Source organism: Podarcis filfolensis (genome assembly GCF_964270895.1).
Source record: "Podarcis filfolensis genome assembly, chromosome: 14".
NCBI lineage: Eukaryota > Metazoa > Chordata > Lepidosauria > Squamata > Lacertidae > Podarcis > Podarcis filfolensis.
Window position 1 is genome coordinate 6,181,060 of NC_139616.1, and position 22,699 is coordinate 6,203,758.

General features: G+C 43.4%; 1 protein-coding gene across 6 annotated transcripts in view; it reads left to right on the forward strand.

Moving 5' to 3' along the window:
- The window catches only part of NEDD4 (NEDD4 E3 ubiquitin protein ligase), a 49,878-nt gene that overhangs the window by 10,654 nt on the left and 16,525 nt on the right, over positions 1–22,699 (forward strand). For 2 of the 6 annotated variants that reach the window (XM_083586267.1, XM_083586268.1), the window contains exons 2-9: positions 5,583–5,656; positions 6,388–6,466; positions 8,121–8,159; positions 8,331–8,384; positions 18,579–18,629; positions 19,166–19,227; positions 20,111–20,213; positions 21,086–21,246. In XM_083586267.1, coding sequence (XP_083442393.1) covers positions 5,583–5,656; positions 6,388–6,466; positions 8,121–8,159; positions 8,331–8,384; positions 18,579–18,629; positions 19,166–19,227; positions 20,111–20,213; positions 21,086–21,246 — 623 coding nt within the window. Of the gene's footprint in view, positions 1–5,582; positions 5,657–6,387; positions 6,501–8,120; positions 8,160–8,310; positions 8,385–10,211; positions 12,035–18,578; positions 18,630–19,165; positions 19,228–20,110; positions 20,214–21,085; positions 21,247–22,699 lie in introns of those variants that run through there. The other 4 variants (XM_083586269.1, XM_083586270.1, XM_083586265.1 and 1 more) reach the window with 4 other exon arrangements.

Genomic DNA, 22,699 nt, shown 5'->3' on the forward strand with positions numbered 1-22,699 from the left:
TGTAGCTTTTTTTCTCTCAGAATCTCTTGCGACTTTGGTTTCGCTCTCAATTTCTTCTCACCTTCTTTTATTTTCTCCAAAATTTTATCTTTTTTCTCATTTTGAGTTCTCTTCTTTATTGCATTCTGTTGTATCAGAAACCCTCTCATAACCGCTTTTTTCAACACTAGTATTCATATTTATCTCAAAATAATCTCTCAAAGTTTTTTGGGCCTTCTTGGTCACTTCTTCGTCTCTAAACAAGGTGTCATTCATCCTCCATCTGAAGGAGCCAATTGGTGTTAGTTTCATCTCCATTTTCACAGCATTGTGGTCGGAGCAGGTTTTAGGACAAATTTCCACTTTTCTAGTCTTTGGAGCCAGTCCTCTAGTTATCCAAATTTGGTCAATTCTTGTCCATGTCATTTTGGCTTCAGAGAAGAAGGTTCCCTCTCTACCCAAGGGGTTCTTTGTTCTCCAAATATCAACTAAGTCCAAATTGTTAGTCATCTCAAAAAAGGTTTTCGGTAGTCTACCGTCCTTGGTGACTACCTGTCTTTGTGCCTTGTCCATATTTGTGGATACCACTCCATTCATATCCCCCATCAAAATCACATTGTAGTCCAAATAGTCCATCAAGGTCTCATGCAACTTTTTAAAGAATTCAGATTTCCCCTCATTTGGTGCATAAACTCCTACTGTCAAAAATTTCTCTCCTTGTATTTGAATTTCAATTGCCACAAATCTTCCTTGGTCATCTTTAAAGATAAATTTCGGTGATAAACTCTCCTTTGCATAAATCACTACTCCTCTTTTTTTAACTTTGTCCGATGAGATAAACTCTTGACCCAGTCTTTTCTTGATCAATACTTTTCTATGTAGCCTTATCACATGTGTTTCCTGTAGACGAATCAAGTCCAATTGTTCCTTTTTTAATAAATGAAAAACACTTTTCCTTTTCTGGGGGGAGTTAAGACCGTTAGTATTCCAACTTAATAGTTGCAGAGCCATGATGTAGTTACTTTGCTTTTCCTCCAACTGCGCCCAATGTTTGTTCTTGTTCTGTCGGTGGTATCACTTTCTCTGAGTGGTCCAATCCAAAAGGTAGTGTTGCTATGTCTAATATTCCTCTTTCTAGTGCTCTTGGCTCTTCTCCAGATTCTTTCTGCAAATCTTCTCCGTAATCTTTCAAAAGTCTTTCTTTGTCGTCCACTGATCTTATTTTTATCTTTCTTCCTTTGAAGCTAAAAGATAGGCCTTGGGGAAATTCCCACCTAAAGACAATTCTGTTACTTCTCAACAGGGCAACCAAATCTCCATAATTGGACCTAAGGTCCAAAAGGTATTTCAGGATGTCTTTAAATATCTCCACTCTTGACTGATGTATTTCCAGGGTCTTCTGAAAGTGCAGACTCAAAATTTTGTCTCTCTCCTCTTTTGTTCGGAGGGTGATCAAACAGTCTCTCACCCTGTTCTTTTCCCCCCCTCTTCCAAGCCTGAAAGCACTCACTATCTTAAAGTCTTTTTTCTCTAAATCTAGGTTTCAAAAGTCTGCAAATTCCTGCATAAGAAAGTCAATCAGGTTGTCTTTCTCAAGTTCAGGTACGGCCCTGATCCTCAAGTTCGTTTGTTTCTCCTTCAATTCAATCATAGACAACATCGACCTGTGGTCCTCGAGTTGCCTACATATCGGTGGTATCTTCTCTACAGCAACTGCTTTTTCCTTTGCTTCTTCAGCTGTCTTTTGGGTCAAAGTAGATTCCTGTAGCAATTTCTCAATAGTTTCTGTATTAGTATTCACCTTCTGTCCCAAATTATTAATGCTTGTAGTGTTTTGATCAATTTTAGTTGATGCTTCAGCTACTTGTTTGCTTAATTTTTCCAAAGATTCATTAATTTTACCTAATGCCAGAGCTAAAACCTCTTTGGATGCCATTCCTTTTGATTTAAATTGTACAGATGCTGCCCCTGATGGTGCAGAAGGGCCAGATGCTGATGCTCTTCGCTGCTGCCACGATTTACCAGACCTCGTTGTTTTTTCTTGAAGCAAGTCTATTTTTTCTTTTCCATCTGCCATAACACTCTAGCTGAAGCCCAAGGTCAATCCCACGGCCAGAATTTGTTTTGAAGTGGAAAATTCCCCTGGCCCAGTTGTTGTAACAGTTTCAAACTTCCTCTAGGGGGACACAGTAGCAGTCAATGCTTGTTACATTAAAAAATAACTCTTTTTAGCCCCCCATTTTACAAAAATAGGCAACAGTTTCAATTTCAATTAGTTTCCAGTTACCTTAAAATCAGGAGAAACCAGCCAAAAACAATGTATCTCTCTTGCAGAGTTAACTGTCAAAAAGTACTCTATTCACAAGCAGCGCGTTTCACAATACGGCAATCTTATTGTCCATTGGCAGTCCGTTCCCAGGTTTTAAGCGGTAGACTTTTGTTTCCTTTCCTCTCTTTTTGCAGGAAAATATAGTTCACACCTTTCCCCCTCCTCTCCTGCAGCCAAGGGGGGGAAATCTCTTGTTTTGGTGTTAGGATTATAGTCCTTTTCAATCGACTTTCCAGGTCTTAGCTTACAACTTCTTTGCTTTAATCTGTTTACAAGAAACGGAAGGCGGACTTCCTGTTTATGCCTCCCCAAATTAAGCCTTTGTTTCCCTTATTTCCAATTTTAACCTACTCACGGGTAGTTGTTTTGGTGGCCGAATTGTCACAGGAAAAAGTCAGCGCTCTCCGGTAACGGCTGTGCGGCTTCGCTCCACGGAAGAAGCAGTTAACTCTCAGCACCGCGCCGCTCACCCCGCTCGCTCCGGAGCCCGTAGTCGGGTTCCCTTGCGAATTGGGGGGGCGCTGAAGGTGCCCGCCGAGTCCCACAGTCACAGGCTTCACCCACCTGTGATTTTTAGAGGGGTCCCCGCTTCGCCGTAGCGGTAAGACCCGATTCCCGCAGAGCTAAGTCCCTCAGAATCAGAGGGAATCCGCCATTACCGATGGCGCCAACCCCGGAAGTCCATCTCCCCCCCCCCCCTCTTAATGCCCTGTGTGTTCTCACCTTTCTGAAGACCATTTTGAGAGAGTTTTTGTGAGAGTGGTCATACACTGCTTAATTTCCATGCAGGTTATTGAAAAATTGCTAACAAATTGTTTATGTGTTGTTGTTTTTTATCTTACTGGATTTCCATGGGATATAAAAAATCTGGATTAAAGTTGGGGCGGGGAGAGATACAGGCTGGAATTGCATGACAAAAACATTGTGTGAATGTTGAAAGAAATTTGCATGAGCAAGTCCTCGTCCCGTAATAAACACCTGTCTGGAAGTACCCCAAGTGTTAGTTGAGCATCCTTTGCATCAGGTTCCATTGTGAAAAACAGCTTTCTTCAACCTGGTGTCCTCCTGATGTTTTGGATTCCAGTTCCCATTGGTCCCAGGCAGCACAGTTGGCGGGTGGGGGGGGGTCCTGGCTAGGATGCCTGAATGTAATTGGGATCATGAACTAAAACAATAGCCTGGGGTGGACAAGCTCTAGATTTTGCTGTACTTCCCAGCAGGCAGCATGGCTCATGGTCAGGGATGATGGGAATGGTAGTTCAGAAACATCTGGAGGAGGGCCAGATGTTCCCCATCCCTGCAACAACATCTGTCTTCGGGGCAGGATAACTGAGTACTCCCTGGGAGACATTCTAGAAATGGGGAAGTTTTTATGCTCTGGGAAGCTTTTCTTCCTTCCCCCAGTTGCCCTTGGGGTTGTGGTAGCAAGATGTGGCTGCGGGAACCCAGCTAGATGGGTGAAGCATAAATAATAATAATAATAATAATAATAATAATAATAATAAATGAATTATGTGGGGTGGGGAGCTTGGAGGCAATATTTACATTGCTTTGCTTTCTATTTCCTCAAGCCTTAGGTGCACAATTTGTACCCTAGAGGGAGCACTTTCCCATAATTTGGGAGATAACTACGGTAATCACCATCGCAAAGGAAAGTAGATACAGTATTGTATAACTTAACCATTCAGACCACTTCAGGTCTGTGTGCTGCTGATGGCAATTGGGAAAAGAGACTACCTGGGTTTTATTGACCGGGTATTGTGCTGCTTCTTCTAAATGGTTACTGCAAGTACTTTCCTACCTGGTACATACTCATTTGTGCTGCAGGAAGACTGAAACATCTTAATTGTGAAGTGGCTGTGGATAGTCAAGGGCTGATGTAAAATCTACTGCTATACATTATGTAAATCAGCCCTCGTGAATTTGGGAGCTTACAACTCATATCATCCCTGACTGTTAATCCATGCTGGCTGGGACTGATGGAAGTTGGGGAGTCCAAAACCACCTGGAGGGCCACCGGTTGAGGAAGGATGGCATGTAGGCATATTCAAGTGTTATGAGTGCAGATCAGAAGATGGTGAACAGCAGCAGCCCAGGTTCCTTGCTGGCTGCTGAGCCCCTTCCAACCTGCCGCTTAAGGAGCAGAGAGCATTTGGAGGAGCCTGTTGAGCAGCAGGCAACTGTCTTCCCTGTCAGCACAGCCTGGCCCTTTCATAAAGAAAGCAGGATGCTCTGGTATTGCCTTGTGTGGTTGAGAGAGGGTGTTGCTTTGGCTGCCTTGCCTGGCACCAGGAAAGAGAAGGAAGGATAGCTTTTTGCCAAGAGAAAACTTTGGCCTGCGATGTCACGCAGGTGTCTGGGGATGCCCCACATCTAACCAAGCCAAACAAAATGAAATTGAAATAAGTGAGCTTCTAAGAAAGATGGTTTGGGATTTGGAAAAGATGGGCTTGGTGCACACAAACCAGCCTCTACTTAATGTGCCATCATAACTGAAAAGTCCAAGGATTGTGTTTAATTAACTGCTTTTACTTTCTTTTGAGAAGAGATGGGAGATAGAAATATTTTAATTAAAATTGATTTTATTTTCTAACCATCATTTTCTTGACAGACTCGACTAGAGTAATAAGCTTCCCAGGCCTTTGACTTCCCCCCTGCCCCCAAAAACTGATCAGTCAGAGATAGTAGTAGCTTACATAAAATAAGGTAAAATAAAATGATAATAAAAGCATTACAATTATTCTCCTAAATAATCAAGCCTGGTGAAAAAGCAGGTTTACCTAGGATCTGAAAGAGCACAAAGTTGGGCTGAGATGCACCTCAGTGGGGAAGTCATTCCATAGATGCAGAGCCACCACCGAAAAGGCTCTTATGTAGGTCCCGGCACTGCACACCTCATTTAATGCAGGAACAACCAGGACAGCCTCTTTCACTGACCTTAAATACCTAGGCAGGCTGATATGGAAGAAGGTGTTTGCTCAGATATTTGGAACCCAGGATTCTAAATGTCAACCTAAGCACCTGGACTTAGGCTTGGAAGATAACAGGTAACTGGTGCAGCTGTTTAAGAATAGGAGTTAAATGTGACCAATCTGCTGCTCCCATCAGCACCCTGGCTGTATCTACTGTAGTAGATGGTATCAAAAGCTACTGAGAGGTTAAATGTGTACTCACTTTCATATTGTGGAATCAATTGTGGGGTGGTTCTTAAACTGCACAGTCACCTTGCAGCTTGGCCAGAAGCTAACTGGAAGCAAAACTACTTCTGTTTCAGGAAAACTTGCGGATAGTGAGGCTGAAGGTGATAGCTGGAATTGGCCTGGCCAAGAAGGATCTCCTAGGAACAAGGTAAGCATCCAGCTCTCTCTACAAAGAGGAAGGGAGGAGGAAATCATGCACTGTCCCTTCTGAAAAATCTCTTACTTTTTCAGTGCCACTATTAAGTGGAGTGTTAGTCACGCTTGTTCCAGTGCTACTTGCTCAACCTCCTGATGATTCAAGGTTGTACAAGGAGTAATGAGAAAGTGATTTGACTCCTATGTAGGATCCCTTCCAGATTCTACAAGGCATACGAGATTGAATGCAGGAAATTATGTCATGTTCAGTCCACCCCACCCCACCCCGGCAAGTGTTATAAGATGTTAGAGAAGGTAAGCTGTAGAGATCTGGACTGACCTGAGTTTTGGGAAACCTGGATTCAAATCCCTGTTCTGCCATGAATCTCATTCCAAAGAGAGGCACTTGCTGAGAATTGAGACTTCTGGGGCAATTGTTCTCAATTCTAAAATATACTACTAAATATATTCCTCCTCTTATCTGCTAGCTTAAGGTCAACTGCAAAATGGCCACGTATGAACCAAGGAGAATGTTGGCTTAATTTCACCCCTTATCTCTTGATAGTGAAAAAACAAAACTTTTGGGTGTGTGGGAGAGTATTAGTGACATTTTGGCATGGATGGATATACAGAATTTAGCAATACAGACCAAGGTCAGTCTGTCTCTTTAAAGGGGTTGTGATGCCCATATCTCTTGCAAACAAGTAATCCTATTTTAACCGTTTGTGCTTGTATTTTGTACAGTGATCCCTATGTGAAAGTGACAGTATATGATTCAGCCAATGGAATCCTTACCAGTGTTCAAACAAAAACTGTTAAAAAGGTTAGACTTTGCACTTTCTTTGCATAATGAATAGGTGCAAAATCAAGCAAGTGACTTGAAAGTAGACATTTACTTGTTGAAGCTCAAATAGGTGTAAGATGCAGTACCGGTAGTTACCAATGCAAAATAGCAGCAGGAAATGGGCAGAACAATATACCCTTGTAAGATGGCCACCTCCAACTTGGTGTGGCACTTGATGGTTCCTTGTGGATTTTTTCAACAGCTACTGCAAACATAGTAACCGTGTAAGAGATGTGTTTTTCCTAAATCAGACCAGAAAAACTGTACCAGAGTCTGATAGCAACCCATTGCTACTAATCGGACTCCTCCAGAATCTGTCTCTGGGAATCTTTTTAAAATGGGCAGAACAAAACATAATGAACTATGTTGTCTACTTACATTTTGGCCACAGACACATAGATGTTGAGATCTGCCTATAGAAGGTGACTTTCCTACCTGCTCCTCTTCCTGGCACCCCCTCCCTCAAAAAAAACAAGGAGTTTCCCTTCCTGCAAGGGTTGGGAGGTCCTTCTGAATGGGTGGGCTCTGAGGGAGAAGGACCAGGTTTCCTCTTATCTTGCTTTGGCAGCTCAGCCCGCCTCACTCAGCAGGAGCCTTTGGGATGTACTTGTGGATAGAGAAGAGAGTGGGAGCTCCTCCTCCTGCCCACCCTGTTCCCTGGCCAGTTCTCTTGGTTGTTTTGATGCTTTTTTCTAATCTGCCATTTGCAGATGCAGTTGATATCCTCTGGAGTTGCTGATTTGCAAATGCACATCTCCTAGTACCAAAAAATTGTACTTGCAACTTCGGAATGGGTCTGTGCCAAATAAGATACTGGGGGAAACTGAATGGCAGAGAATAAATACATTTATAAACCTCCAAGGAAGGATGGACTCCTCTGGAACCACAGCATTCTTTCCAAGTTCTTTTCCTTGCAAGGGTCAAAGGATATAGGTGCGGTTGGCCAGCCTTCCTTCCTGTTTGGTCTGCTCATAGGCATAAAGGTTAGCTGACGTTCAGTGCAAAGTTCTCAAATAAGACAGTGTGCATTATTGAAGGGGAATTGTGGAAGTCAGCTATTTTTAGCTCTCAGTCGGCACCTAACTAAGACAGTATGTCAGGTCTGTGTTTAGTGCAGCTCATCAGATCCACAGTTTTGTTCATCTCTTCGAGGCAGATCAGAGTGAATGTGCTTTGTGACACTGGGGCGCTTTGAGGGCCAGAGGCTGAAATGAAGCACTCAGGTGTCTGTTGCAGCTGTATCAGCTCTCCTTGCAGCTGGGGTGATGCTACTTAGTTCTGAATGTTTTTTCCTTGCTGGCGATGCCTTTACATTTGCAACTGCATACTTTGATGCTAATGCTGGTCTGTATTTCTAGTAGCAGAGCTATCAAAGACCTTTGCCTGAGATCGTGGGAAATTATTGTCAGGTAGACCAACCTGATGCCCTTCAGATGTGTGGGGCTACAAATCCAAAAGTCAGATCACATGTTTGTGAGGGAACCAACTGTCCCAAATGGCTGATGGCATCCAAAACATTTGGAGGGGTACCAGGTTGGCAGAGGCAGAGCTAGGTATTTCTGGGCTATAAGGGCCAAGTGAGAAAAGGCAGCTGCGTATGTCTTGTAGTAATTTACTCTTTATTTACTTGCAGACGTTGAATCCAAAGTGGAATGAAGAGTTTTTCTTTAGAGTAAGTGAACCTTGTTGCATGTTGAAGTGACGACTGAGCATTGTAATCCAGCATAAGTCTGTTGTGATTAATGCCCTTTAAAGTTACGTGGTGTAATAGAAAGCAATGCTGTACTTTCTAAAGCTCCTTTCCTACCAAGCCAACTCACCAGACGTTAACTGTTTCTCCTAGGTCAATCCTCAGAAGCACAGATTCCTCTTTGAAGTGTTCGATGAAAACCGCTTGGTAGGTGGACTTTTTGTTGTTTGGGAACAAAATCGGAATCCTGTACATTTTCTTGTGATGTGTTTTAGATTTGTTGCCAACCGTGGCACTGTGACATGCAAGCCAATCCCTGCACTCTTGGGGTTATTTACTTTTTTTTTTTGAAATGTTCCACATTTCACTACTTGTAGTAGACTCACTAGTTGTCCAAACACTTTCAGATCTGTGGTGTGGCCTGGTAGCCAGATTTAAAAGGAGAAGGGAGCTTTAATGGGGAATTGATACCGTGCTCGTGAAGGCAACACTGGAACTGATTTCATGGAAAGATACATGTATTGTGTGATGCTCTGAACAAGGAACCTCTGGGCAGCTGAGGGTACTAGAGAAGCGGTGGGCAACCTGTGACCCTCCAGATGTTGTAGAGTTGGAAGGGACTCTGAGGGTCATTTAGTTCAACCCCCTGCAATGCAGAAATCCTGCCCACAGCCAACCCTTGGTGGGCTTGAACCACCAGCCTTCTGGTTAACAGCCAGACACACTGACCCATATTGTTGGTCTCCCATCAGTCTGACTCCCTCAGCCAACATAGCCAGTGGCCAAGGATGAGTTGTGGCCCTCCATCCATGTTCTAGGAGAAAACAGAGACCTAATAAGACCTTGTTAGTGGAAACTGTCACAACCAGCTAACTTCTGTTGCTTTTTCCATTTGGCATGCTCTATTCTTTTCACTCACAAGACCCAGCTAAGAATTAAATTGGCTCTAGCACAGGATTTTTGAAAACTGTTTCTCTTCCTCATAGAGAATGTAAAATGCTGGCTTTAATGGAAAACTCCCTGAAAATGTAGTAAAGGTTAAATAAATACCTAGCAGAAAATATTCAGTCATGTGATTTACACAGGAATAAATGGTGCAGTGTTCTCTGCTGCCTGCAGTTTAATTCTGTGTTGCTGTGGTGGGATTCAGAAATGTGTAGTGTGTAACTTCTGGGGGTTTAAAGATGTCTGTAACTGGATGAATGTTTGCTGGCTAGCATAGATGTTGGAGTAGTGCATTTTCCTCAAAGTGCCACTAGGTGCCAGGAAAGAATCTGACTTAGGAGCAGCGGTGGCAGCAGCACAAAGGAGAAAAGGCAAGACGTAAATGACAATCATGAAAGTTAACATTTCAAGCAGATCTCTGATATACTCCCATTTGATTTCTACCACTGTGAATGTGCTCTTAATAGAGGAACTGCTTGTTTTGGTGGTGTTACAGCAGAAATGGTCTTGAATACCTTGGTTTCATAAGCAGCTAGGAGAATTGTTTGGTTTGGTTCCAGACTGTAATGTTGGAATACTGAAATTTGCTTTCAACAGATTTCTAAATGGAACTCTTATTACAATTATATCTGTCTATGTAGGGAATGTTTTTCCACACCTTGTATAAAAAAAATCTGTTTCTCTCAGAGCTCAAGCACCAGCTAATTGTACAAACAGTCCGCAAATTTTAAGCTATAAAAATATGGGCAGAGTGTAAAAAAAAATAGTGCTAGCCCTTCCAAAATATGCTGGTTTTTTGGGGACCCACCCATGGTTTTTCATCTGTTCAGTCGCTTCTCATCATCAAGCCCGCCCACCTCCTTCAAATATGAAAGGGCTGTTTTTCTCAGTAGCTGCATTTAAATGAAATGTATGCAGTAAGAACTTCTCTCAAACTGAAGTTCCTTGCTACTTTATTCAGGGCATACTCTTATCCAGTTACTTGCACTATTGATCTTTCAACAGTGAATCCTAGATTTGATAATTATGTGGAACTTGGTTCCTACCAACTTCCTGTAACTCTACACCGCTGGGTAAAAATATTAGTGGTCATACACTGCTAAAGAAAGCACAGACCCAGATTCAGCCAGGGCAGCCGGGGGAATCTGTAGGAAGAACTGCTGTTGAATTAATTTGCCATGGAAGGGTAGAATTCAGACAAGGCTTCCAGTGTTGGTCCACTGCAGCTGAGTTGAGCTTTAAAGGTCGCTTGGCACTAAGCGTTTTGTGAGTGAATGTGCTCTTCACAACAAGCAACCCTGGGCAGGCCAGAGACGGCAGTGTGGCAGGAATGACTTGCTAAATTCAGAAGGCACTCTGGCTAACAGCTACCTGCATTTCTGTGGTCTTCATCTGTTATACTGAAGATTAACTGGCAAGTGATTGCGGGCAGCTGCTTTCCACTTAAGAAGAAGAAAAAACTCTCTGACCTTTATCTTTGGAAATGAGGACAAATGGCAAGGCAGTTGAGGCTGCATTTTGCAGCTGAAAGGAGTCACACGGATCCGTTATTAGAGACCCTTGGAGATGGCTGGTATAAAGAAGATACTCGCATGTACACCCAAAGTCCTGAGTCGAATGCTGCCCCTTACGTTGTTGAAATGAAGCGGAATCCCAATCAAATGCAGGAAGAAAACAAACTGCCGGTTTCATCCCGAAAACCAAAGCGGAGTGCTTCGCTGAAGATTTCCTTGCAGACTTCTAGAGGCAATGGATGTTTGCAGCCCGTGGCCTTGGAAGACCATACTTCCCTGGTCAGCCTAAGGAAGAAAGGGGACTGTTGTAACAGGAATGCGACTGTCAGTCAGTCTCACCAGCTAACAAATGGCAGCGGTCTGGCTGATACTGCAGCGTTTGGTGGGGTTCCCAGCAGTTTCTCAGCCAGTGACAAAGGAGCCTACAGCAGCGCAGGGAGTGACTACGGGTCATGCACAAGTACCACAAGTGATGGCGGGTCCTATAGCAGTAGCATCATCAGTGACAGCAGTAGCTGCCCCTTTTCTGCTGGAGATGCCTGTATTTTTTCTGGTAACATGGTCTCTGGCAGCTCTGCAGGTCGAAGCACCAACCTCAAATCCTCCGCTCCCCACAGGAGCAGCACTGCGCAGAATAGTGTAAGCAGAAATATTTTTGACCAAGAAGACCCAGAACAAGCTGTGAGGGCAACAAAGCTGCCATCAGCAAGAGAGACAAATGTTTCCTTACGACGCTGCTCATCTCTGGTCATTTTCCCAAGGAGTCCTTCAGATACCCCGCCAATGTCTCCAACGTCTCCTCCGCCAACTCGGCGACCCTCTCAAGTGTCTCATAGTGAGCAGGTGCAAAGTGAAGACAAGGCCGTGTCCGGGGGGTCCCTCTCTACTGTAGTCAATGGATTTCGGCTTTCTAAAGGTTCTTGTTTTCCTAATGAAAGTAGGGATGTTAGGCAACTGCATTTGAATAGCTCGCTGTGGGAGAGAACCTGCTGTGAGCAAGGCACCTGTGAGGAAATACCAAATGGAGGTTCTTGTATTTCATTTCACCTCTCCCATGGAGCACGAGCACCGAAGGGTGACACTGTGTCCTCTTCCAGCGGACCCTCCATAGCAGCCTACCCTAATCGAAGAGTCAGACATACGGCATCTGCCTGTTTGCCCTCGAATTTGGAGGATCATGCTAGCATAGGAACTGAAGAAAGATCATCTGCATGGAGGAGCAAGCCCCATCATGGCCTACAGAGGAGCCTCTCACTGGGGTCATCCCAGCCTTCATTTCTATCCAGTTTTAAATACAGTTCCAAGGCAGGAACGTCACATTTACACATACAGTTTGGATCCGAGAGAGAGGGGAAGCCTAGTGGAGTTCAAAGGAGTACTTTGAGGAAACCTCTTGAGGTGAGTCCCTAGCTCCAAAAAGAGCGACCTCTTCCATGTGATGCTTTTTATTTACACTAAAATGGGGTTAAACGTCTGTGGAACATATTTTAAAGCTCTTTTATTGTGTTATAATTAATAGATCACTACAGTGAAACACACGTGTGTTTAAAATTGGCAATCTGGTTTTAGCTGTATGTTGTTAATTACTGGTTTTGCAGTGACTTTACTGTAGTTAGGTTTCCTTTCCATGACTGTCGCTACTCTCTGTACCTAAAAAGTTTAAACTGATTTCCACTATCAGTTTTATCATAAGCCTTCAGACCTCAAGGGAGCACATAGCATGTTATATTCTGCTCATCAATCTTCATTTCACTTTAAAACTCTAACAAGTTACACATATTTAACAGAAAGGGGGAAGCAAGGTGCTTGTTACTAAACGGAATTTTAGTGGGTTTTGTTTCATAGTTATGCTTTAAAAAGAGCTGTCTCAGGAGAAGATAGGGCTGAATATCAGAAGATATAAATATTAAAAAAAACAATTTAGCAACCTTCGGCCTAGAAGTGTACTCTGGATCAGAAAAGGGACATAACTCCCCCCGCTTCCACAAATTGCTATTTTAGTAATGCTGCTTGCTGAATGAACTGTGAGCTTGCAGACCGGTGTGGCATGAGAGGCGGGAAATGCCCAATCGATCAGCAGCACATTCTTTTAGCAGCTGGTTGTTAAGGAGTTCTCATATGGCACTAATTGTGCAATCACAGCAGAAGAGATTGTTGGCTTCAATTCATATAATTCTGGAAATTAATTTCAGGGCAAACAATTTTTTTCCAGAGACCCTAATCTTGTATAAATAGCAGCTGTGAAAACATTTTAAGATAATTTGTTAGGATGTCTTGCTGCTGTGGTAGTAGTTCATCTAGAGACAAATTTAAAATCTGACATGAAATGCAGAGCATTAGTAACAGTAGTCAAATATGGTTTTGATGCCAGGCTAGCTGTCTTTCAACAAGAGCTTGTGCACTTATGCAAAATATATCCATACTTGCATAAAGACTGCTTGGATCTGGGTCTCAAGTCAAATTGGTGCTTCATTAACTGGGCAATGTGAAAAGAACCCTTCAATGCAGTGATTCCCAAACTTGGGTCTCCACTGTTTTTAGACTACAACTCCCAGCATCCCTAGCTAGCAAGACCAGTGGTCACAGATGATGGAAACCGTAGACTGAAAACAGTTGGAGACTCAAGTTTGGGAAGCACTGCTTTAATGCTTATGGGGGATGGAGCCTGCGGCCCTTCCGAAGTTGTTCATCTGTAACTCCCATCATCTGCCCTCACCAGGGGCCACGCAGGCTGCTGGGAGTTAGAGTCCATCAACATCTGGAAGGCTACATGTTCCCTACTCTTAAATTTGGGTAGCCAAAAAAGAAATTTGAAACAGTGCTGTATGACCACATTCTTATTAAGTTGCAGCTGAAGGACTTCTGTGTTAAATAAGCACTGTTGGAAAAGTAGCCTTCCCAAACAATTTTGTTAAATATAAGTGTCGTCTCTAATGATAGTTCTGTATTGTGATTCATTTTAAAATTAACAGTCCTGAAAATACTTCCTTGACTCCAGTTAGTCTGGCCTAGTATAACGATATGCTGAGTCTCATTTCCAATTTAACAGGATGATATTGGAGTCACATTTAGTAATGTCAGCTATCTGTGCCGAGTGTCATGAAATTAAATTTGTGCTTGGGTTTCAGACTTCAGTGTCTGCAGCAGCAGCAAAAGGCCTCTTGCCTGCCTGCTCTGTAGATCTACTTGCTGAGAGTTAAGCTTCCCGTTCTCCATATTCCACAGCATTTTTGTAAGCTTTCTGTGCAGTACTTGGTGAGGAGCATTGTTTTGCTGTCGGGTCCTGGAGCTTTGACTTGAAAAGTTTGGGAGAGGGAGCAAGCCACACATGAAGGATACAGCTAGAATTTTGCCAGGTGGAGAGGAGAATGGGAAGGGTTTTTTTGTGCGGGGTGTGTATGTGATAGTTTCCACCTTAGACATACACACACCGTTTGCCAGTAACGTGCTTGTCTTGGCCTGTTGCTGGTATCACATGCTGCAAGAACCCTGGGGAGCAGAGGAGAACGCTGGGAACAGCTGGCCCATATCAAACTGATTGGTCCACAATTTTATTAAAGATACATTAACAAGGCACAGCAATTCACCCCAGCAGGGGACACCAAAAGGAAGGCACCAAAGGAAATTGTCCCTTTGGGTTGAGTTACTCCTTTGGGCAGCAGTGAAGTCATAGACCTCACATTCTGTGATATATTTTTTTTTTTTTGAGAGGTTGGGTAACTCTTGAGTGAGAAACAGACGTAACGGAGTGTGTGGGGTGAGTTTTCAACTTAGCCTCTCAGGGAGAGGAGGAGTGCTGGGGGGAACAGCTGCTTTGGTGAGAGCTTAGATCAGCTGTTCCCGGTTACACACTTGGATAACGGGGAATTTGTGATGTGAGCACAGGATGAGTGTGGTGGGATGTGTTGGAATAAGCATGCTGGGGTGACATGGAGGGGAATCGGTATCCCATAACAAGTTATTTCTGGGAGGGAAGATAATGTTATGGTGAACAGAAAAATAGAGGGGGAAGGTGGCACCAGACCTTTGGCTCTACTGACCCCATTTTGCAGATAACTGGTTATTTGGCTACTGAGGCTTCTAGCCCGGTGCTCCTGTTGATCAATGCCAGGTCAGTATATAAGAAGACCACCTTTATCTATGATTTAGTATTACCAGTGAGGGAACTGACTTGTATAACCAAGAACAGGGTGGGTGAATTGGGTAGAGTGACTCCTGCTCAACTCCCCCCCACCCCACAGACCAGTTCAGCACCAGTCAAGACTGGCAGGCTGGCATGCAGGCAGTTGCTATAGCCCATAAGACATCTGATAACTAGAAAAGCCCCTGGGCTGTAAGGTCCTGTACCTGTTAGGCTGGTCATTGAGCATGCTGCTGAAAGGGCCTAAACTTGCTCTGTGCCCCTATGTGACCCTGAATCAGTTTCTTTGGAATCTTTGTCCCCAACCATCTTGTCAAATGCCCTCGTATTTGCATGTCCCAGAAGGCTAGCAGTTATACAGGCTGTTAGTGTCAATGCTACAAAATCTAGATGTTTCATCCTGGCCTTTGCAGATGTTAGTAAATACTCTGTGGTAAGGACGTCCAGCTACAAACAGATAAGCATCTTACAGGATTGGTCTTTTTGGAATGTTGATGGTGAAGATTGTGCATCAAGCTCAATACAAGCTTACACAGTCACCTGAGTGAGCATTACCGCTCATAAGGGTGGGTTGAAGTGTGGGTGGGTGGGTGATACACACTCCAGAAATTGGACTAAAATTAATTGCAGTTTGCTTTCTTACAAGACATTGCTTCTAAGCTCATCTCAAGCAAAGCATTATTGCATTTAATGAAATAGAACGAACTGGCCTTGTTCTAATGTTTGTTCCGTGTGGGGCAAATGCTGTGTGAGGGCGACATTGCAACACATGGGAACTGTACTGTGTTTGTTTCCAGGTTTGGGATATGGGCATAGCTGTCAACTTTTCCCTTTTTTTGCGAGGAATCCTATTCGGAATAAGGGAATTTCCCTTAAAAAAAGGAAAAAGTTGATGGGTATGGGTGATGCTTCACCTGATAAGAGCCTTGACTCAGTTTGGAGCGTGTCTTGGTCCTTCTTTCCCATTGTGACTCATAGAATCGTAGATTCTGGCTGTTTAAGCTTAGGCCAAACCTGTATCTTCCTGAAGTTTGCAAAGAAAACATGCATTGCCAGTAAAACATGAAGCCGCCTTTCTGATGTTTAGACATTAAGTCCAATATATAATGCAGTGAAACTGAGATGGTAAGAAGAATATTCTGAGGCCCTGTCTTGCCAGTCTTTCCCCACCTCCAGTGTTGTGGACTGGTGTCCCCAAACCAAGGTTAAACAAAACAAGGTGTGATATATTCTTGGTATGTTTTAGTAAACTGTTGATACGCAGGCCCTGTAACTTACTTCAGCAGCACAACTCTGATTTTCTGGTAATACTAAAGCTGATGTTTGGCTTTGTCTGTGTAATACATTTTTTTACAAATAACTTCCATTTTCAAGTCATGCAAATTATTGCATTCTGTTTCTTCACAATGATCTTTCTAGGGCTGACTTGCAAGTAAATATGACTAGGTTTTGCCTGTTACTTATCCGTTGCCTTTACTGTTATTCTTTTGTAACCTTCTGGACCTTGGCTCAGGGTCTTGAGAGCCTTGTGCCCCCTTAATTCCTGTCACCTGAATCCTCCCAGGTGCTTCTGAAAACTTGTACTTGATTGAGAAGAACCTGTGAAGTTGCATAAAGTTATTGGTGTCCCTGCACAAATGTTTATCCAGTGTCCTGACTCTGAGGGGATGAATTTCCTCTGCGGGGTGTCTAATTTAAACCAAAGCCTCCTTGGCATGTGGACATCTCTTTCTTCTGGAGTACATCCAGTGATATATCAAGAACTCTTTGCTTCCTATCCTCTGCAAGGATCAACTGTATTCTTTACCAAAAGGAAGCCTAGCAAGTACCTAGCACAGTTACTCACAAACTGTTCCTGGTATTTCTGTGCTCACTGCAGGAGTGTGTGTTTTTGTACAAACTTCAGCATGCATCTTACTGGCCTGAAAAAAAAATTATCTCATATTATTTGTAGCTGCCAAAATGAAATAAGAACTGAAGCAAATTATGAAATATGGGAGGAACTTGAAGTGGTGCCGGGGGGGGGGGGGAGGAGGGAGAGGAGACTGAAGTGGTGGAGAAGTTCTCAGACCTTGCTACAGACAAGAGAGCTGTTTAACTCTTCAAGACAAGCATAGTCAAGTGTCTGACCTTGTTCATGGCAAGCAGAAGTTCCCTCGGAAACACAGGCACTAAGAATCCATAGCATAAGGGGGAAAGTGTATCCTGGGATGCATTTTGTGTTTCCCTCTAGAGGTCTATGTTTTGAGCCCCATTAAAACAGCGTTAGATTCCAGTATAAAAGATGGGGCACTTGACATCTGTATAAATTCTAAATAATTTTTAATAACCTTGGGCTATTAAATAGAGAGTATGAGAAACAGAAGCTCCAGCTTTCCCCAAGGTGGACAAGTGACAAGTATTTGGCAATGCAGTCTTATTGTGTGTGTATATATCTGAGGACCAGAATACCCAAATCACCATCTCGCCCAACTAGTCCCTGGTCATGGGTTAAGAAAGGTAAACTTGTTTGTATCTCTAACAGTTTAGAGATATGCCAGTGGGCACATTCATCTTTTAGTTGGGTCAGCTCTGAAATGTTAAAAAAGAAAAATGCTATTTGGACCCAGGCAATAAAAGCAAAATGTGAGTACAGTGGTACCTCAGGTTACAAACACCTCGGGTTACAAACACTTCGGGTTACAGACTCCGCTAACCCGGAAGTAGTGCCTCAGGTTAAGAACTTTACCTCAGGATGAGAACAGAAATCGCGCGGCGGCAGCGGCGGCACAGTGGCAGCAGAAGGCCCCATTAGCTAAAGTGGTACCTCAGATTAAGAACGGTTTCAGGTTAAGAATGGACCTCCAGAACAAATTAAGTTTGTAACCAGAGGTACCACTGTATCTTGCCTGCAGACTGGCTCTAACTGACTGGTGTGAGGATGTTTGTCAACCAGAATTTATCCTGCTTTGCCCTGTCATAAATTCAGCTGCTAGAGTTTTAACTGAGACTCAGAAAGCAGATCATATGACTAATCTTACTTCATCTCCACCGACTACCCATTCAAGCTGCTGGTGTTAGCATTTGAATGTCCTTAAGGGCCTAGGACCAGGAAGCCATCAGAATTGCCTTCTGCTACATGAACCTGTCTGACCTGCTGTGTCCCATCAATGTTTGAGGCAGGCTAGTAAGTATCAGAGATGAGGCCTTCTCTGTGGTGGCACCTAGATTTGGAGAGCTGTCCTTGGGGAGATTTGCCAAGCTCGTTCTTTCCTTGCTTTCACATGGACAATTAGGACATGCTTGTTCCAGCTTGTTTTCAATCTCTTGTTGGCTTCGTTTTAGTTTTCTATGACTTACTGATACTATCTGTTCCTCAGTTATGATATTTTAATGTGAACTGTTGATTTGTTTTAAAGCTGTGTTTTATCACTGAATGTTTTAATAAACTGGTTGTTAGCTTTTTAGGGTGTTGCATAGGAAAAGTGGGATAGATATATGTTGAAGGAAATATTGGGGAAACAGCTGAGAATAAAAAATGGATCCTGTTTTTGAACTTAGGTAGCAGCAAGTTCCTAGACAGTAACTCTAAACCCTCAAAAAGGGAGGCTTGTGAAGGAAGATGCATTGCATGTTTTTGAGTAAATCAGAACAAATGTCTATTTATAAACTTTCTTCCATTATTCTTGGTGCCTGATGCCTTTGTTCTCTGTGTGGACCTGCCTTGAGAACACACAACACATTTTGGGGGTGGGGGGCTTTTGCTCAGACAGAACCTTTTCTTAAAGGTTGCATGCCATTAATTGTTTTTTCTCTTCCTAGACGAGAGATGATTTTCTTGGCCAAGTAGATGTGCCTCTCTGTCAACTGCCGGTTTGTATTTGTTTAAAAATAATCTTTTGCTCTTCAGTTCAAAATTCCTCTGTGTCTTTTTAGTACCTTTTTGTCTATTTTTTAAAGGGAGAGAGATTGTCCTAAGTATGTGGTACCTTTGAGCATTTGCAGCAGCAGGTAAACTGAACTTGATTACCCTGTGTAACCTGTCTGTGCCCTGTCTCGCCAGAGAGGTACATGCTCTGGTTATCTCCCTCTTGGACCACTGTCCTGACAGACAGGATATCTTAAAAAATGGCTCAGCTCCTGGATTCAAAAGTAGTGAGGAAGACAGGACATCCCTACTTAAAAAGTGTGAGGGCTACAGAAGGCAGATATCTTAAAGAGAGACACCTCTGGCAGGGTGGAGCTGTGGCTCAACGTCTTTGCCATTGTGACGAGCATGGACTGTTGCTGCTGTAAAACAGGATGTTCTTTGGAGAAGTGAACACTGCATAAATTCTTTTCTCAACGGAGGAAAGCATCGGTATTTTTGCTTGGGTGAAGAAAAACCTGAAACTGTTGTTTCATTTCAGACAGAGAATCCAACTACTGAGAGACCATATACGTTTAAGGATTTTCTTCTTCATCCAAGGAGGTCAGTAAACATCATACCTGGAAAGCACTGAACATCCTGATCTGCACTGTACATTAGCATGAACGTGTTCTCTCTCATTCTTGGTGGGAGTGACTTTTCTTCAGAAAACTTGTCCTTCCGTTGTCCTGTGGCCAGCCGGGTACTTCTGGGAAATCTACAAGTGCAATAGCAGTCTCGCGTCAACTGGTATTCATAGGGAACCACACACCCATCATGAGTAGCACCAATTGATGGCCTTATCCTCCTCCATGGATGTGATTAATCACTTCGTAGAGCTGTACAAGTTTGGTTGCCACGGCTGCATCCTGTGGCAATGAAATCCAAGCTTAGCTTTGCAGTGTATGAAGAAGCAGCAGCAATTCCTTTTGTCTGGCCCAAATATCCTGTCCAATGAAAGTGATGGGCAAGGAGTTTCAGGACAGACAAAAAGAAGGCTTCTTTCACATAGTGCATGGTTAAAATGGACTCCACTGATCCTGGATGGCATGATGGCCATCAGCTTGGACTGCTGTACAAGAGGATTAGACATATTCATGGAGGAGGGATAAGGCTATGTATCAGAAGCAGTATACCTCTGACTACCCATTGTTGGGGATTGTGAGTGGGAGAATGCCATTGCACAGGGTTCCTGGTTGTGGGTTTCTCATAAGCATCTGTGAGAGCCGGCCAGGTAGGCCTTTGGTCTGATCCAGTGGTGAGGGCCGTCTTCTGGTGGGCTTCCAGCTGCAGGAATAGAATGAAAGAAATAGGAGGCAGCCTGGGTGGGTAGATGAGGCATGGCTACTAGTCCAGCATGAGGCCAGGCACTATTTATAAATGTTTGCAAGTGTTGGCATTTTAACAGGCTCACAAACTTTTACAATCCCACCCCCCTCTGCTGCAGCCATAAATCCAGAGTGAAGGGGCATCTCAGGTTAAAAATGACCTACATACCTAAAAACAATGGATCTGAGGAAGATGGCACAGAACAGGCAGAAGAGCTAGAGGTGAGTGGTTTGGTCTTTGGTGTGAAATGTGGCCTGATCTGGTATGATGAATTCAGCTGGCACATGCCTTTCAGGTGACTTTAGTCATCAGAATGAATTCAGCCTCTGGCCACATTGAGGAGGGGTCCCCACTGAGTATGTGCCACAAGATTAGCATCTGCTGAAATTGGATCAGCAGCAGTTCTTGAATAGGGGTTTCCAAACTTCATTCAGATGGTCTGTGGCATGCCTGTGGATTTGCAGCTGAAGGTGGGAGGCAGTTCATCCATTGTGTTAAATATTTATATTGATTTCTGATTGTATTTTTATTGCCTCTTTTATTTATTATGCTGCATTCCACAAAATACAATATGTAAAAAATAAAAGAAGCAATAAAAATACAATTTATAAACCACGTGGCATCTATGCTGCTATGAGATTTTGAATTGAGGGGGAAATGAGTCAGTTGAGGTATCTGAGTGGCAGACCCCATCACAACACCAGACTTGTTATAAGCCCCATATAACACCCATGTATTTTTATCAGCAATCCTTCATATAATCTGATAATTCATTGTCAGTATCTCATTCAAAACAATTAGGATCCATCTGACTTCAGTGACGGATCAGAACGTTTGGTGTTTTCACCCCTACAGTAGAAGCATTATAAGAAAATAGACTTTTCTGGTGTCTGTATCTGGTTGGAAGGCATGAGGAATGCTGCATGATGGGAACATGGCCTGTCTTGAGTACCTGGCTGTATGTGCAGAGGCAAGATTCAGGCAGCCATCGCAGTGTTCATGCCATTCTTCATATGGCTTTCTTAGCCGCCCTTCAACATAAGGTCCTGGGCAAGTTATAACCACATAAACCACCTGCTCTTGTTGTTTGCAGCCTGGCTGGATTTTATTGGACCAACCTGATGCTACTTGCCAGTTGCGGGAGCCAGAGTCTTCTCTACCCGCAGGCTGGGAAGAGAGGCAGGATGTCCTTGGCAGGACCTACTTTGTCAACCATGAATCGAGAAGGACACAGTGGAAAAGACCAACCGCTCAGTAAGTCTTACTGCGATCTTAATTCAAAATAGTCCGCGATAGGGATATTACTAAATGCATGTTACTAGAGAAGGCTTGTCTGTGGGAGGTGCTTAGGACTTCTCATCTGTGGATCTGATTCAAAATACTTTTCTGAGATGGTTGTTAAGCAAGAACATTTCTTGATTTCCATTTTTAAAGGGGAAACCCCCACAATTTTAAATGAAACAAATTGGTTTTGCATTTTTAGAGCTACTTTCTTTGACTAGTCATGCACCATTTGTGCTTCTGTGTAGAGGGCCGACCAGCCCATTGCTCTTCCGCTGTAAGCTACAGGCAAAACTGCAAGTAATTTCCCAGATAATTGGGAATGTTGTTGCACTTTGACCCCTGTGAATATTGCATTGTGTTCTGTTGACACTAGTAGGCATGACATAGCTGTGTGTGCAGAGGCCCAATTATTTCCCACATCAGTCTTTTAAAAAAATCATTTACTTGTGCTGTAGTGCTGTTTATTTCACCAGTATTTCACAATGGTCCTCTGAATCGGTGGGGGTGCTTGACTCTTATTTCCCCAGAAGTCAGCACCAGTAGGCTTCTTTTACAGATTTGCAATACCCCTTAATGCCTCTTCCTCTTCAGCTGCATCCAGAAAGGAAGGAAGGAAGGAGCCAATGTGGGTCATTGCCCTTCTTGCAGCACTGGAGGAAACACAAAGCGGTCAGCGGGCCTAGAAACTGGGCAGGAGGTGGCACAGGATTATGTCCACGGAAGAAGCAGGCAGCAGGAATAGAAGCGCAGGCAGAATAGAAAGGAAAGGAAAGATCATGAGAAATAGCCTTTAGCTGTCTTTTTCAGGTGGATTTCACTTCTTCTGTCTCACAGTATATTAGAGATGCATATACTTGTAGCGGCAACAGGATAAAAAAAAAAGAGCCATCTCAACTCTCCACCGCCTTCTTCACAGATCACAGGGGCCCTTGTGTCTCCCTCCTGAGCTTTAGCAGGGTAGCAGTTCCCAGATGCTAGGAAGGAAGGGTAAGCACCTCAGGCCCCAACTCTGCAGGTGAACAACCGAAGCCTCCCAAGACTCTTCCTGCTCTTCCCTTGGAAGGAAGGTAGTAACTGGGGAGCAGGAACTCCTAAGATGGTCACTTTTTATAGACAGTAAGGTCTCCTTTTCGTCATCTTCAATATCAGCCAGGCATATTTGGTGGGAGTTGAGAATGAAGCTAGGTTTATTAAATTTGCTTATAGCTCGCCACTAAAAAGCCCTAAAATGAGTTAGAAGCAGTGACGGCGCCAGGCCATTTTGTGCTCTGGGCAAGAAAAATTTGCACCCCTCCTAATTTTTGTTGTTGTGCTAACTTCAGTTTTCAAAGACAGATGTCTCAGAGAAATGATAAAATTCTTCAAAATATAAAATAAATGTCAAACATTATCATATAACAAAAACTAATCTCTTTAAAACCGT